At 60.8% G+C, this 11,866-nt stretch overlaps 2 protein-coding genes across 2 annotated transcripts; one reads left to right on the top strand and one right to left on the bottom strand.

The window, feature by feature from the left end:
• Positions 1-1,410: 1,410 nt before the first annotated feature.
• CISD3 (CDGSH iron sulfur domain 3) lies at positions 1,411-2,811 on the top strand. The gene is made up of 2 exons (XM_058820701.1): positions 1,411-1,660; positions 2,084-2,811. The coding sequence occupies exons 1-2, from the start codon at positions 1,448-1,450 to the stop codon at positions 2,261-2,263; spliced, it is 393 nt and encodes a 130-aa protein (XP_058676684.1). The 5' UTR covers positions 1,411-1,447; the 3' UTR covers positions 2,264-2,811.
• A 494-nt stretch (positions 2,812-3,305) lies between these two features.
• On the bottom strand, positions 3,306-8,830 carry PCGF2 (polycomb group ring finger 2). The gene is made up of 9 exons (XM_058820621.1): positions 8,662-8,830; positions 8,371-8,467; positions 7,464-7,519; positions 6,978-7,028; positions 6,685-6,793; positions 6,465-6,513; positions 5,799-5,915; positions 5,146-5,226; positions 3,306-4,779 (listed from the first exon to the last, which is right to left on the bottom strand). The coding sequence occupies exons 1-9, from the start codon at positions 8,771-8,773 to the stop codon at positions 4,453-4,455; spliced, it is 999 nt and encodes a 332-aa protein (XP_058676604.1). The 5' UTR covers positions 8,774-8,830; the 3' UTR covers positions 3,306-4,452.
• Positions 8,831-11,866: the final 3,036 nt, after the last annotated feature.

Raw genomic sequence — 11,866 nt, forward strand, 5'->3', positions numbered from 1 at the left:
AAAAAGGAAAAGCTAAAGATGATCTGTGTTTCAGTTGCACTGGGGTACGTTTCTTTACCCGTTTTGATGCTCTCATTTAGGATTGTTGCATGTGTCCTTTTGTGTTTTTTCTTTATTTTATTCATTTTTAGGTTGTTTGGTGGTTTTTTAATATTAAATGAAAGAGAAAAATGTGTATATTTTTGTGAATTTAAGGTAATGTAGCTAAGATATATTTTTTTCACTCTGCTTGACTGGTCTTTATTATAATAAATAATATTAATATTAATATTAATTGCGAGTTGGTTTTTAATAAGGATAAAGGGGGCAAATTTAAATGGGAATGGGATTTCCCTGCCTGGTGCTGGGAATGTGTGAAGGAATCCCAAGCCAGGGATGGTACCCAGGTAGAAATGAGTGCAAAAAGGAGGAGTTTTCCCAAAGAAACCCCAATGATTGCCCCCATTAAATCCCAAATCCTCCTGCTGTGCTGGTGAGCAGCTCCTGAATCCTCCTCTTTTCCAAGGATTTATTCCTTGGAAGCCCCAAATCCACAGGCTTGTCCAGCCCCTGCTTTGGCCTCTTTCTTGCCCAAAATCGGGTCTGGAGCCATGGGATAAGCCACTCCCATGTCAGGATTCCGGGAATTCCCACTGGAAAAGCCACTCTCAGACCCAAAATCGGGTCTGGAGCCATGGGATAAGCCACTCCCATGTCAGGATTCCGGGAATTCCCACTGGAAAAGCCACTCTCAGACAGAATTCTGGGAATTCCCATTAAAAAAAGCCCTCCCAGCCAGGATTCCGGGAATTCCCACTGGAAAAGCCACTCTCAGACAGAATTCTGGGAATTCCCAGGGCCGAGGCTGAAGGCCCGAGGGGCTCCAGGGAGGAAACTGAGGCACAGAGAGGGAGGGATGTGCTCCTGAGCCAGGTGTTCTGCCTGGGAAAGGGAGCCGCACCGGGATCAGGACAGATTGGGATATGGGGCAGTGGGAGTGGGCACCGGGAATGGGAACTGGGACCCTGCACTGGGATTGAGATCTGGACGGGGACTGGGGCCCTGGGAGTGGGTAACAGGATTGGGCACGGGGGGACCGGGCACCGGGACCGTGCAGAGGGATCAGGAATCGGGATCAGCACTTGGATGGAGCAGCGGGACCGGAACCGGTGGTGGGAACGGGCACCGTGACTGAGAGCGGGAACCGGGACCGGCACTGGGCCCGGGCACTGAGATGGAGCAGCGGGACCGGGACCGGCACCGGCGGCGGGTGACGGGGGGAGCGGCAGTACCGAGCCCCGGGACCACTCGCCCGCAGAGGCAGCGGTACCAAGCCTGGCTCGGAACGGCCCCGCACGGGGCAGCCGCGCTCCCGCCGAGCCCGCTCGGCTCTTCCGGTGGCGCCGGGAGGAGGAGGAGCCGCACGGGGAAGGTCACCGGGAGCGACACCGGGACCGGCGCCGGGACCATGCTGCGGCCCAGAGCGGCCGCGCTCCTTTCGCTGATGAGGGCGGCAGGGAGCGGCCGCCGGTACCGGGACCCCTCGGGGGGGGCGCGGGTCCCGTCGCTCTGCTCCGCGCCCCCCCCGCAGCCGGTGATCGCCGCCAAGGAGCCGTTCCCGGTGGAGCTGCAGGCGGGGAAAACCTACGGTTGGTGCGCCTGCGGGCACAGCAAGCGCCAGGTCGGGCGGGGAGACTCGGGAGAACCGGGGGGGCCGGGAGAACCGCGGGGGGGGAGGGGGGTGGAAGAACTGGGGAGGTCCAGGAGAACCGGGGGGTCTAGGAGAACCGGGGTGGGGGGGACAGGAGAACTGGGATTCCGGGAGGTTCCAGGGCGTTCCCGGGTCGGGGACTTCGCGGTGGCTCCCGGGGGGCTCCGGGGGATCTGGGATTGTGAACCCCCGGGGGGCTCTGGCGGGTCCAGGGATGAGATGGGATGGGATGGGATGGGATGGGATGGGATGGGATGGGATGGGATGGGATGGGATGGGATGGGATGGGATGGGATGGGATGGGATGGATGGGATGGGATGGTCACAGTGGCCCCGCGGGAGCATCCGCCCACCCCCAAACCCCTCCTTGACGCCGTTCCCGTTTGTCCGCAGCCCTTCTGTGACGGTTCCCACAAGAAGGAGGCCCCGGGGCTGTCCTCGCTGCGCTTCACCCCCACCCAAACCGGCCCCGCGCTGCTCTGCGGCTGCAAACGCACCCGGAGCCCCCCGTACTGCGACGGCTCCCACCGGGAGGACGCGGTGCAGGCGGCGCCGCTGCCCCCCCGCTCCTGAGCGGGGCTCGGCAGCACCGGCAGCACCGGGATCCCCATCCCGACCTCGTCATGGCCGCACGGGGGGGAGGAGAGGCTCCAAACCCCAATGAAATCCTGATTCTGGAACGCCGGGAGCCGCCCCGGACCCCAAATCAGCCCCTGGACAGTGGGATTGGAGGGAGGGGCCTAGAGCTGTGAGAGCCCTGGGGTGGGGCACCTGTGGGGTTTGGGATGCAGAGGCCAATGGGATTTGGGCACGAGGAGCCTGTGGGGTTTGAGATGAAGGGACCTGCAGGACGCAGGGTTTGGCAGGAGGCTCTGTGGGATTTGGGCTCTGTGGGATCTGTGGGATTTGGAATGGAGACACCAATGGGATTTGGCAGGAAGCTCTGTGGGATCTTTCAGGAGGCTCTGGGCAGCTGCCCCTGTGGTGTTTGTTCATTTCCAAAGCCGGTTTGCAAAGGTTGAACTGAAGAGAAGCCCTGGAGAACGGGATTATTCCCAGGAATTGGGATCGTTTCCAGAGATTGGGATCATCAACAGGACAATAAACGTGACCCGAACACACCGAGCAGTCTGGGGTGTACTGAGAGGGAAACCGGACACCAAAACGCCCCCTAACCCAAACCCAAATCATGGCCCTGCCCAGCCCGGGCAGTGTCCCCGGGCCGGGCAGTGGAATGGCTGAATTCCACACGGGAATTGTTTAATTTCACAGAGGAACTGATGAATTCCATGGAAGAATTGTTGAATTCCACAGAGGAATTGTTGGATTCCCTGCAGGAATTGTTGAACTAGACACAGGAATTGTTGAATTTCGCAGAGAAATTGATTAATTCCATGCAGGAATTGCTTCATTCCCTGCAGGAATTTCCTCCCTTCCCATGCTCGTCCCTCTCTGGAGCCTCCTGGCCAAAAGCGCTGAAACCTGATTTTTATTTTTCTTTTCTTTTATTACAAACGCACCGTGAGGGCAGGAGGAGAGGCTGAGAAGGGCGATACACAAAAAAAAAAAAAAAAAAAAAAACCAAAAAACCAAAAACAAACAAAAAACCCAACAAAACAAAACAAAATAAAAAAAAAAAAGAAAATTGATATCATGGGAAACAGGGAGCAGCTCCATCCCAACCTTTGGGTGCCCCCAAATTTTCCTGGAGCCATCAGGACTTTGGGAAGAGAAAATAATCCAGGGGATTTGTGCTGCCACCACCAAGCTGGAGGAAAATATCCCCAAAACCCCCGAATTTACTGTGCAGAAGGGCAGAGCCCACAGGGAAAGCAAAGAAATCCCCCCAAAAATACCCAGGATGAGATCTGGGAACAGCTGGAGCTGCTGGAGCTGAGTGCTCCAAGGTGGGGTGTGAAAGCCCATGAAAAAAACAAAAAAACCCCAAAAGTGGGAAATAAAACCCTGCAGCAGAGTCCAGAGAGGCTGGGGGGTGGTTGGGGTTTTTGGGGTTTTGGGTTTTTGGGCCTTTTGGGGTTTTGGGTTCTGTGCTTGGCCCTCACCTGTGCAGCCATGGCACTGGTGGAGAGGGAGGAGGAGGAGAGGGAAAAACCTCTGGGAAAAGTGGGAATGTGGGAATGGAGGAACATGGGAATGTGGGAATTTAGGAATTTGGAAATGTGGGAATTTGGGAGTGTGGCAGCTCCCAGCTCCTGGGGTGGGATGAGGGAGGGGCCTGCAGCTTCCCCAAGTCAAAGCCAAACCTAAAAGCCCCACAAAAAAACCCACAAAACCAAACAAAAAAACCAAACAAAACCAACCCAAAGCACATTTAAAAATATCTGCCGCCATTTCTGCATCTTCTCTACGTTTTTAAATTAGAAAATAATTCTGTAGAACTCTGCTGTGTCCCTATGTACACACCCACATTTATAGAGGTCTGCAGAGGGTTTCAGGAATCCCTGGAGGGGTTTTAGGAATCCCAGGAGGATTTTTAGGAATCCCTGGGGGTTCTTAGCAGTCCCGGGAGGGTCTGCAGGAGTTCCAGGAAGATTTTTAGTAGTTCCAGGAGGATTTTTAGCAGCCCCTGCAGGGTTTTTCAGAGTCCCTGGAGGGGTTGTGGGAGTCCCTGGAGGATTTTCCAGAGTCCAGGAGGGTTTTCAGAGTCTCAGGAAGATTTTCCAGAGTCCCAGGAGGATTTTCAGAATCCCAGGATGATTTTCCAGAGTTCCAGGAGGGTTTCCAGCAGTGCCTGGAGGTTTTTAGCTCAGGGCCGAGCCCGCGCTGCCGTTCAGGGCGGTTTTGCGGCCGCGGGCGGGTGGCACCGGGTGGCAGCTGGGTGGCAGCTGGTGACAGTTCGAGGCGGAGCCGTTCAGGGCAGGCCCAGGGGGGCCGTGCCCGGGGCTGGGCAGGGCAGGGGGCGATGCCAGCCCGGGGGGCGACACCAGCCCCGGGCTCTGCGCTTTGTCACTGCCCGACTCGCACTCGGAGGCGCCGCTAGTGTTGGTGCCCTCGGATGGCAGCGCCGGGCACAGCTTGAGCCGCTTGCAGGAGGGCTGGACGCGGTACTTGAGTGCCAGGGGACCACTCTGGGGACACGGGGTACAACTGGCAGTGCGCGGGGACACCGTGGAGACACTGGCACTGCCACCCCCCATTCCCTGGGGACACCGTGGGGACACCAGCACTGCCACCGCCGATGCCCTGGGAACGCTTGCATTGCCACCATTTCCCCCCCCCCCTCTGGGATTTGTTATGGGAAAAGCTCCCCCGGGACCAATTTTCCCACTTTTCCTCTAGGACAGATTTTTCCAGGACAGGTTCCCTGTTTTATCCCCCCAAATCAGATTTTCCCAGTTTTCCCAGTCTAGATATTCCCAGTTTCCCCAGTACAGGTTTTCCCAGTATTCCCAGTACAGCTTTTCCTGGTTTTTCCAGTTTCCCCGTTTACTCACCCTCCTCCAGGGGTAGATGTAGGCAATGTCCATCAGGGTGTAATATTCCTTCAGGGGCTCATCCTCATACAGCACCTCCACCTGGAGAGAGGAAAGGATGGATCCAAACCCCAGGAAAAACTCCAAGAAAGGATGAATCCAGACCCTGGGAAAGGAGGGATCCAAACCCCCAGAAATTAGGGATCCAAACCCAGGGAAAGGAAAGACCCAGACTCAGGGAAAGGATGGATCTGGCCATGGGAAAAAGAAGGCTCCAGCCCCAGGGAAGGGACAGCCCAGCAGGAATATTTGGGACAAGCAGGAATCAGCAGTGGAGGCAACGCTGAGGAGACAAAACGGCCCCTCTGAGCTGAGCCAAGCATGGCAGAATCCACGCAATACCCCCCGAGCATTCCCAAGCACTCCAAAGCATTCCCAAGCACTCCAAAGCATTCCCAAGCATTCCTGAGCATTCCCGACCATTCCCAAACATTCAGAAGCACTCTCAAACATTCCTGATCATTTCTGAACGTTCCTGACCATTCCCGACCATTCTGGAACATTCCGGAACGTTCCTGACCATTTGCGACCATTCCCAAACACACATTCCAGAACGTTCCTGAGTGTTCCTGAACATTCCTGACTGTTCCGGAAGGTTCCGGAGTGCTGCTCACCCGGTACTTGCTGGGCACGTCCATCTTGTTGCGCAGGAACTTGGCCAGGTGCAGCACGGTCATGGCCGCGGGGCAGCGCAGGAACCGCAGCCCAGGGCTGGGCGGGCACGGCGGTGCCTGGGGAGGGACGGCTCTGGGGGACCGGGTCTGGGGGACCCGGCCTAGGGGGACCCGGGTTTGGGGTGTCCTGGGTTTGGGGGGATCCGGGTTCGGCGTGTCCCAGGGCTCAGTGAGCATGGCGGGGCCTGAGGAGCACCGGGTTTAGGGTGTCCCAGGTTTCGGATGACCCAGGTTTGGAGAGTCCAGGATTTGGGGAGTTCTGGGTTTGGGGTGTTCTGGGTTTGGGGTGACCCGGGTTGGGGATGTCCCAGGTTTGGGGAGTCCTGGGGATTGGGGGGTCCAAGGTTTGGGGTGTCCACAATTCGGGGAATGCTGGGTTTGGGGTGACCCAGGTTTGGGAAGTCCCAGTTTGGAGTGTCTAGAGTTTGTGGTGTCCCAGGTTTGGAAAGTCCTGGGGCTTGGGGAGACCTGGGTTTGGAGTATGTGGGGTTTGGGGTGTCCTGGGTTTGGGCTGTCACCCTGTGCCCCGCAGGACCCCTCCTAGGCAGCTGGGCACAAATGGCTCTGTGCCACCACAGTGCCACCGAGGTGCCACCTCTTGCTCACCTTGTCCTTGTCCAGGTCCCCGTTCTCCACGGCGCCTTTCTGCTCCTCCCTGGAGCGGGACACAGGACAGGGATTGGGGAAAGGGGGATCAGGGATGGCACTGCTGTGATCTGGATCACACTGGGATCAGGGATGGCACTGCTGGGGACAGGGAGCCGTAGGCGGTTCCAGGGCTCCAGGCAGCACCCAGAGCCCCGGGTGGTACCGGAGCTGGCCATACCTGCAGTCCCGGTGGAACTCAATGGACAGACTGACGATCTCATCCTCGGGCCCCACGCCCTGGTCCCGCTCAGCCACCTCGCCATGCTCCTCCTGTGAGCCCAGGGGAACTGCGGGACAGGGACACAGGCTGGGACATGGGGACATGGACACTGACACCTACAGTGTGACACTGACACTGACAGTGTGACATTGACACAGATACTGTGACACTGACACTGTGAGATTGACATTCACACTTGACATTGTGACCCTGTGACATGTGACACTGACACTGAGACATGTGACACTCACCCTCGGCCACCGGGTACGCAGCGTAGAAATCACGCCTCCTCTTCATCTCATCTGTGGTGACAGGGACAGGGACAGGGATGGGGACAGGAACAGGAACAGGGATGGGGACAGGGACATGAGTGGGGACAGCTGTCCCTGGGGAGGGTGACAGCAAGGGGGCACAGGGGACACCCCAGAATGGCTAGGAAATTCCTGTGGGAGCTCCAGCAGGAGCCATCCCATAAACCCTGGAGTGGCACCCAATCCTGAGGGGTTTTGGGTCCCCACACCCCAAATCCTGAATTTTTTCCCATTCCTAAGGCACTCGGAGCAGATCCAGAGCTCCTGCTCCCAGACTGTCCCAAAGTTTGGGATGGGTGCCATGTCCATGTGTCCTGCTGTCCCTGTGGGAATGGGAAATCCCTGGGAAGATCCCGGGAATTCAGGGGAATGGGAGTGAGTTACAAAGACCCCAAATTCCAAAATTCTCCCCATCCTTGGCTGTACCTTTGAAAAGCCCCGGGACAAGCTTGTACACGATGTCCTGGAGGGTTTTGTCCGACCTGGACAGGGGGAAGCAGGAAAAGTGGAAGAAATCAGTGGGATTCAGGAGCAGTTTTTGCACCTCTGGGCACAAACTCCCCCCAGCTCCCCTCTGGGTTTCCCATCCCAAACCCTAAATCCTCAATTCCCCATTCAAAATCCCCCAAACCCCAAATCCCCACTTTCTCACCCCAAAGCCTCAAATCTCCAAGTTTTCCCCACTTTTTCCCATTTTTCCCACATTTTTCCCCACGTTGGGACCATGTGGAGGTGCCACCACATCCCAGGACTCGGGGACAGTGGTGGCTCCATCCCCGCAGGAGGAGATAGAGACTCTAGAGGAGCCATGGGAGTGTAAATATTATAGCAAGCCAGAGAAAATGGGGGAAAAAGGGAAAAAAGGATGGATGGATGCATGGATGCATGGATGGATGGATGGATGGATGGATGGATGGATGGATGGACGGATGGACGGATGGACCAGTGGGGTCCAGGATCTCAGGAATGGACACAGGGCACCCATCCCACCATCTTTCTGCTGCCACACAGATGTCCCCAAGTGCTGCTCTCTCTGTGGTGGCGTCTCTCCCTGTCTCTACTCCCCTCCCACCTGGGACACAAATGGGACTGGGATGGAGGTGTCACAGGGATGGGGACACCAGTGGGACCAGGATGGAACTGCTCCTGGGCTGGCAGCAGAGCCCCAGGGTCCCCCTGCTCCAAGTGCTTGGGGCTGTCCTCTGGAACAGGAACAAGGAGTGAGTGGCCCTGTGAGCCCTCTGAGTCCCCCGAGCCCCCTGAGCCTCCTGAGCCCCCCAAGGCCCCCCAAAGGAGCCCCCCGAGCTCCCCCAGAGGAGCCCTTCGGGCTCACCGGATGCTGAGCAGGGGCCGGGTTTTGTGCACCTGCACGTCGCACATGGGGCAGTACTTGTTGGTCTCCAGGTAACGAACGATGCAGGTTTTACAGACTGTGGGGACAGAGGGAGCCTCTGTGAGTGGGGGGACAAGGGGACAGAGCCCCTGGGACCCCCACACCAGCGTGGGGACAAGATCCCTGCCCAGTGCAGCCCCCTGCAGCTCCACAGGGCCTGGCACAGGGTGGGCACTGTGAGAGGGGCTTTGGGACGCCCAGAGGGTCCTTGGGGACACGCGGGACACTCACAGGAGTGCAGGCACTCCACGATGGTGGTGGCGTCGATGAAGTAGCCGCCGCAGAGGGCGCACATCAGGTGCGGGTTCAGCTCCGTGATCTTTATCCGGGTGGTCCTGTGCATCTTGGAGCAGCCTCAGGGCGGATCCTCCCTGCGGGAAACCCCCGCGGTCCCCTCGGGTGGGACCTGCAGGGACCGCTGGAGGGGACGCGGTGGGGACTGTCACTTGTCACTCCCAGTCCTGCAGCCAGGCTCCAGGAGCCGCCCAGCCCCCTCTGCCTCACCCCTGGGTGCCCCCAAGTAGGTCCCCAACACGCTGGGACATCTCCGAGCAGCGACAAATCCTCCCTGTTAGCAAATCCCCACCTGTGGCTGTGCACACACACACCCAAAAAAGTGCATTTTGGGTTGTTTCCATGGAAAAGGCATTTCCAGCCAAAATTCCATGGGTTTTCCTACAGAAAATCCCCAAGCCCCGTGTCTGGCACCTCCCCCGGGCAGGGACGCCCAGCGGGGCCCGGTGGGCACGGCGGACGCGGGTGACACCGGGAGCCGCCGGCGCTTTGCCGGTTCCAGCGGGAGCCGCCGGAGCGCGGGATAGCCGTAGTTTCGTTGTTTCCATGGTAACCCCGACACTTGGAGAGCAGTCGGGATATTGTCACTGCCGCCCGAGGCCAGGCGACAGGCGGCGAGGAGCCCCGGGGTCGTGGAGATGAGCGGGACACGGCGGCGGCAGGGCCGTAGCACCGGCGGTGGCACCGCACGGCTGCGGGGACACGCGTGTGACACACGGAGACACAGAGAGGGACACACAGTGACACACATGTGACACACAGGGACACGCATGTGACACACTGGGATACACAGTGACACACGTGTGAACCCAGGGACATGTGTGTGACACACAGGGACACACGTGTGACACACAGGGACACGTATGGGCTACAGTACACATGCATAAGGACACCAGCACCAGGGATGGAGACACTGCTGGGATGTTTCAGGAGCAGGATGTCACTGGGACTGGGATTGGGGTGCCACAGGGACAGGGACACCATTGGCACTGGGATGGAGGTGTTGCAGGAGTGGGCACATCACAGGGACACCTTTGGCACTGGGATGGAGGTGCCACGGGGATGGGGACACCACTGAGACCGGGATGGGGACATCACCGTGCTGGAGGGACAGCAGCCAAGGGGGGCCCAGGAGCCCCGGAGGCGTTGGGGAGCCCCAGAACCCCCTCCCAGCCCAGCCCCCCTCCTCCGGGTGCTGCTCCCAGCCCCAGGGGATGGAGGGGGGCGCTGCCAGCCCCTCCCCGTGTCGGGGGTCCCGCGGTGCCCTGTCTCAGTACCCCCCGCACGGGACCGGGCAGCCTCGCCAGGCAGCGGGAAGCCACGGCTGTATTTTGGGGGGATTTCGCCGCTTTCGGCGCTCGCAGCCGCCAATGGCGGACCCGGGGCTCGGCGGGAGGGGGGAGCCCGAGCCTCCGGCGCGAACCGGTTCTAATAACCCGGACGATAACGGCCGCGCTTTCCCATGCCAGGGAGAGGGGGAACAAAGCCCCAGAGCCCCCGGAACCCCGGCCCCGCCGCAGCGCCCAGGGCCGTCGCGTTCCGCCGGTGGCTCCCGCATCCCCGGCCGCGACTTTCGGGCTCTTTTGTCTCCGTGGGCGGTGGCCCGGCGCGGTGTCCCCCCCTCCTCGAAGCCCCCGGGCCGGGCACGGGCGAGGAAGGGCGTTTCAAAGTCACCGCCAACTCGGGCCCCCACCCGCGGGACCCCCGAGGGCGGCGAGCGCGGGGCTGAAGAAATGCCCTGGGACGGCTCCCCCGGCACGGCCCAGGCCTCGCACGGCGCCCACGGGACCCGGAGCGCCGGGAAGGCGAGGGGACAGCCCCGGGAACACGAGGGGACAGCCCCGGAGGGCGGCCCTGCCACCCCCGGCAGCACCCGCCGGGACCCCCCTCCAGTCCCGGCGTGCGGGACGCGGCACCGGAGCTGCGGGGATGGGGAGGGAGCCCCGCTGGACACGAGTGACCACAGAGCATGTGGGGACAAGGACACGCTACACGGCACCGGGAGCGGCGGCGGGACGGGACCGCGGGGCGTGACACCCGGAGGACACGGACACGGGGGGGACACGGACACCGAGGGGGACAGGAACACCGGGGGGGGGACACGAACACCCGGAAGACACGGACACCAGGGATGGCACTGACACACGGGGGACACGAACACGGGGTGGCCTCGGCCACGCGTGCCCCGCGCTGTGCCCGGGGCATGCCCGGCCGCGCCCCCGGCAGCTCCCGCCGCCTCCGGGGCCGCACGGCCGTGGTGGGGCCGGGGGTGGGGCGGCCCCGGTAGCCCCGGGGCGTCCCCTTTGTACTCGGGGCCGGCTGTCAGCGCGGCCCGGCCCCTCCGCCCTCCCCGGAGGGGTCCCGCCGCGCCCCCCCGGCCCCGCAGCGGCCTCGGCGCGCCGGGCGCGGTGCGGAGGCGGCGCGGGCCCCCCTCGGGGCTCTCGGGGCTCCTCAGCCGCCGCCGGTGCGGCCGGGGGGGTCCCGGGGCACAAAGCGGGAGCGGCGGCGGCCATCGCCATCTTTGGGGCTGGCGGGGCGGGGGGGCCGCGGAGGGGCCCGGGCCGGGCGGGGGGCACTGGGGCCGGTCCCTACCTGGTGGCGGCGGCAGCGGCGGCCCCGCGGCCGCCCCTCCGCTCCCGCGGCTCGGCTCGGCAAGGCTCGGGCGGCGCTGCGGCCGCGGCCCTTTTTTATTTTTTCCCCTCCACTCTCCCTCTCCTTTTTTTTTTTTTTTTTTTTTTCCTTCTTTTTATCCCCCCCCCTCCTTCCTCCTCCTTTTTTTTTTTTTTTTTAATTTTTTCCTCTTTTTTTAAATTTTTTTTTTTATTTTTTCCCACCTCCAGCCGCCTCCAGGCCCCGCCCGCCTCACGTGACCTCATTCCTTTGGGGGACTGCGGAGGAGGGAGCGAGGGGCCGAGACTGGGGAGACCCCCCAGGAACCCCCCAGCCCCAGTCATCGCAGAGACCCCCGGGGGGGAAAAGAGCAAGCCCCAGAAACCTCTGGAACGGCCCCAAAATGCGGTCTCCGGTGGAAGCTCCGGGCGCGGTGTCCCCCTCACCGGGAACGCCGTTTTGGCCCCAAATTGTGACCCGGGACGAGCGGGATCCTCTGCGGGACCCTCGGGGGAAGGAAAGGGAAGAGGAG

This window comes from Ammospiza caudacuta, chromosome 27 (genome assembly GCF_027887145.1).
Source record: "Ammospiza caudacuta isolate bAmmCau1 chromosome 27, bAmmCau1.pri, whole genome shotgun sequence".
NCBI classification, from domain to species: domain Eukaryota; kingdom Metazoa; phylum Chordata; class Aves; order Passeriformes; family Passerellidae; genus Ammospiza; species Ammospiza caudacuta.

Bases quoted from the DNA above. Each gene is read 5' to 3' on its own strand.
- PCGF2 (XM_058820621.1), bottom strand. From the start codon at position 8,773: ATGCACAGGACCACCCGGATAAAGATCACGGAGCTGAACCCGCACCTG. The intron at 5,227-5,798 runs GTGAGCAGCACT...TCCTCTCTCCAG, and splicing joins ACGTGCCCAGCAAGTACCGG to GTGGAGGTGCTGTATGAGGA. The intron at 4,780-5,145 runs GTGAGTAAACGG...CCGTGTCCCCAG, and splicing joins ACATCTACCCCTGGAGGAGG to AGTGGTCCCCTGGCACTCAA.
- CISD3 (XM_058820701.1), top strand. From the start codon at position 1,448: ATGCTGCGGCCCAGAGCGGCCGCGCTCCTTTCGCTGATGAGGGCGGCA. The intron at 1,661-2,083 runs GTCGGGCGGGGA...GTTTGTCCGCAG, and splicing joins GCGGGCACAGCAAGCGCCAG to CCCTTCTGTGACGGTTCCCA.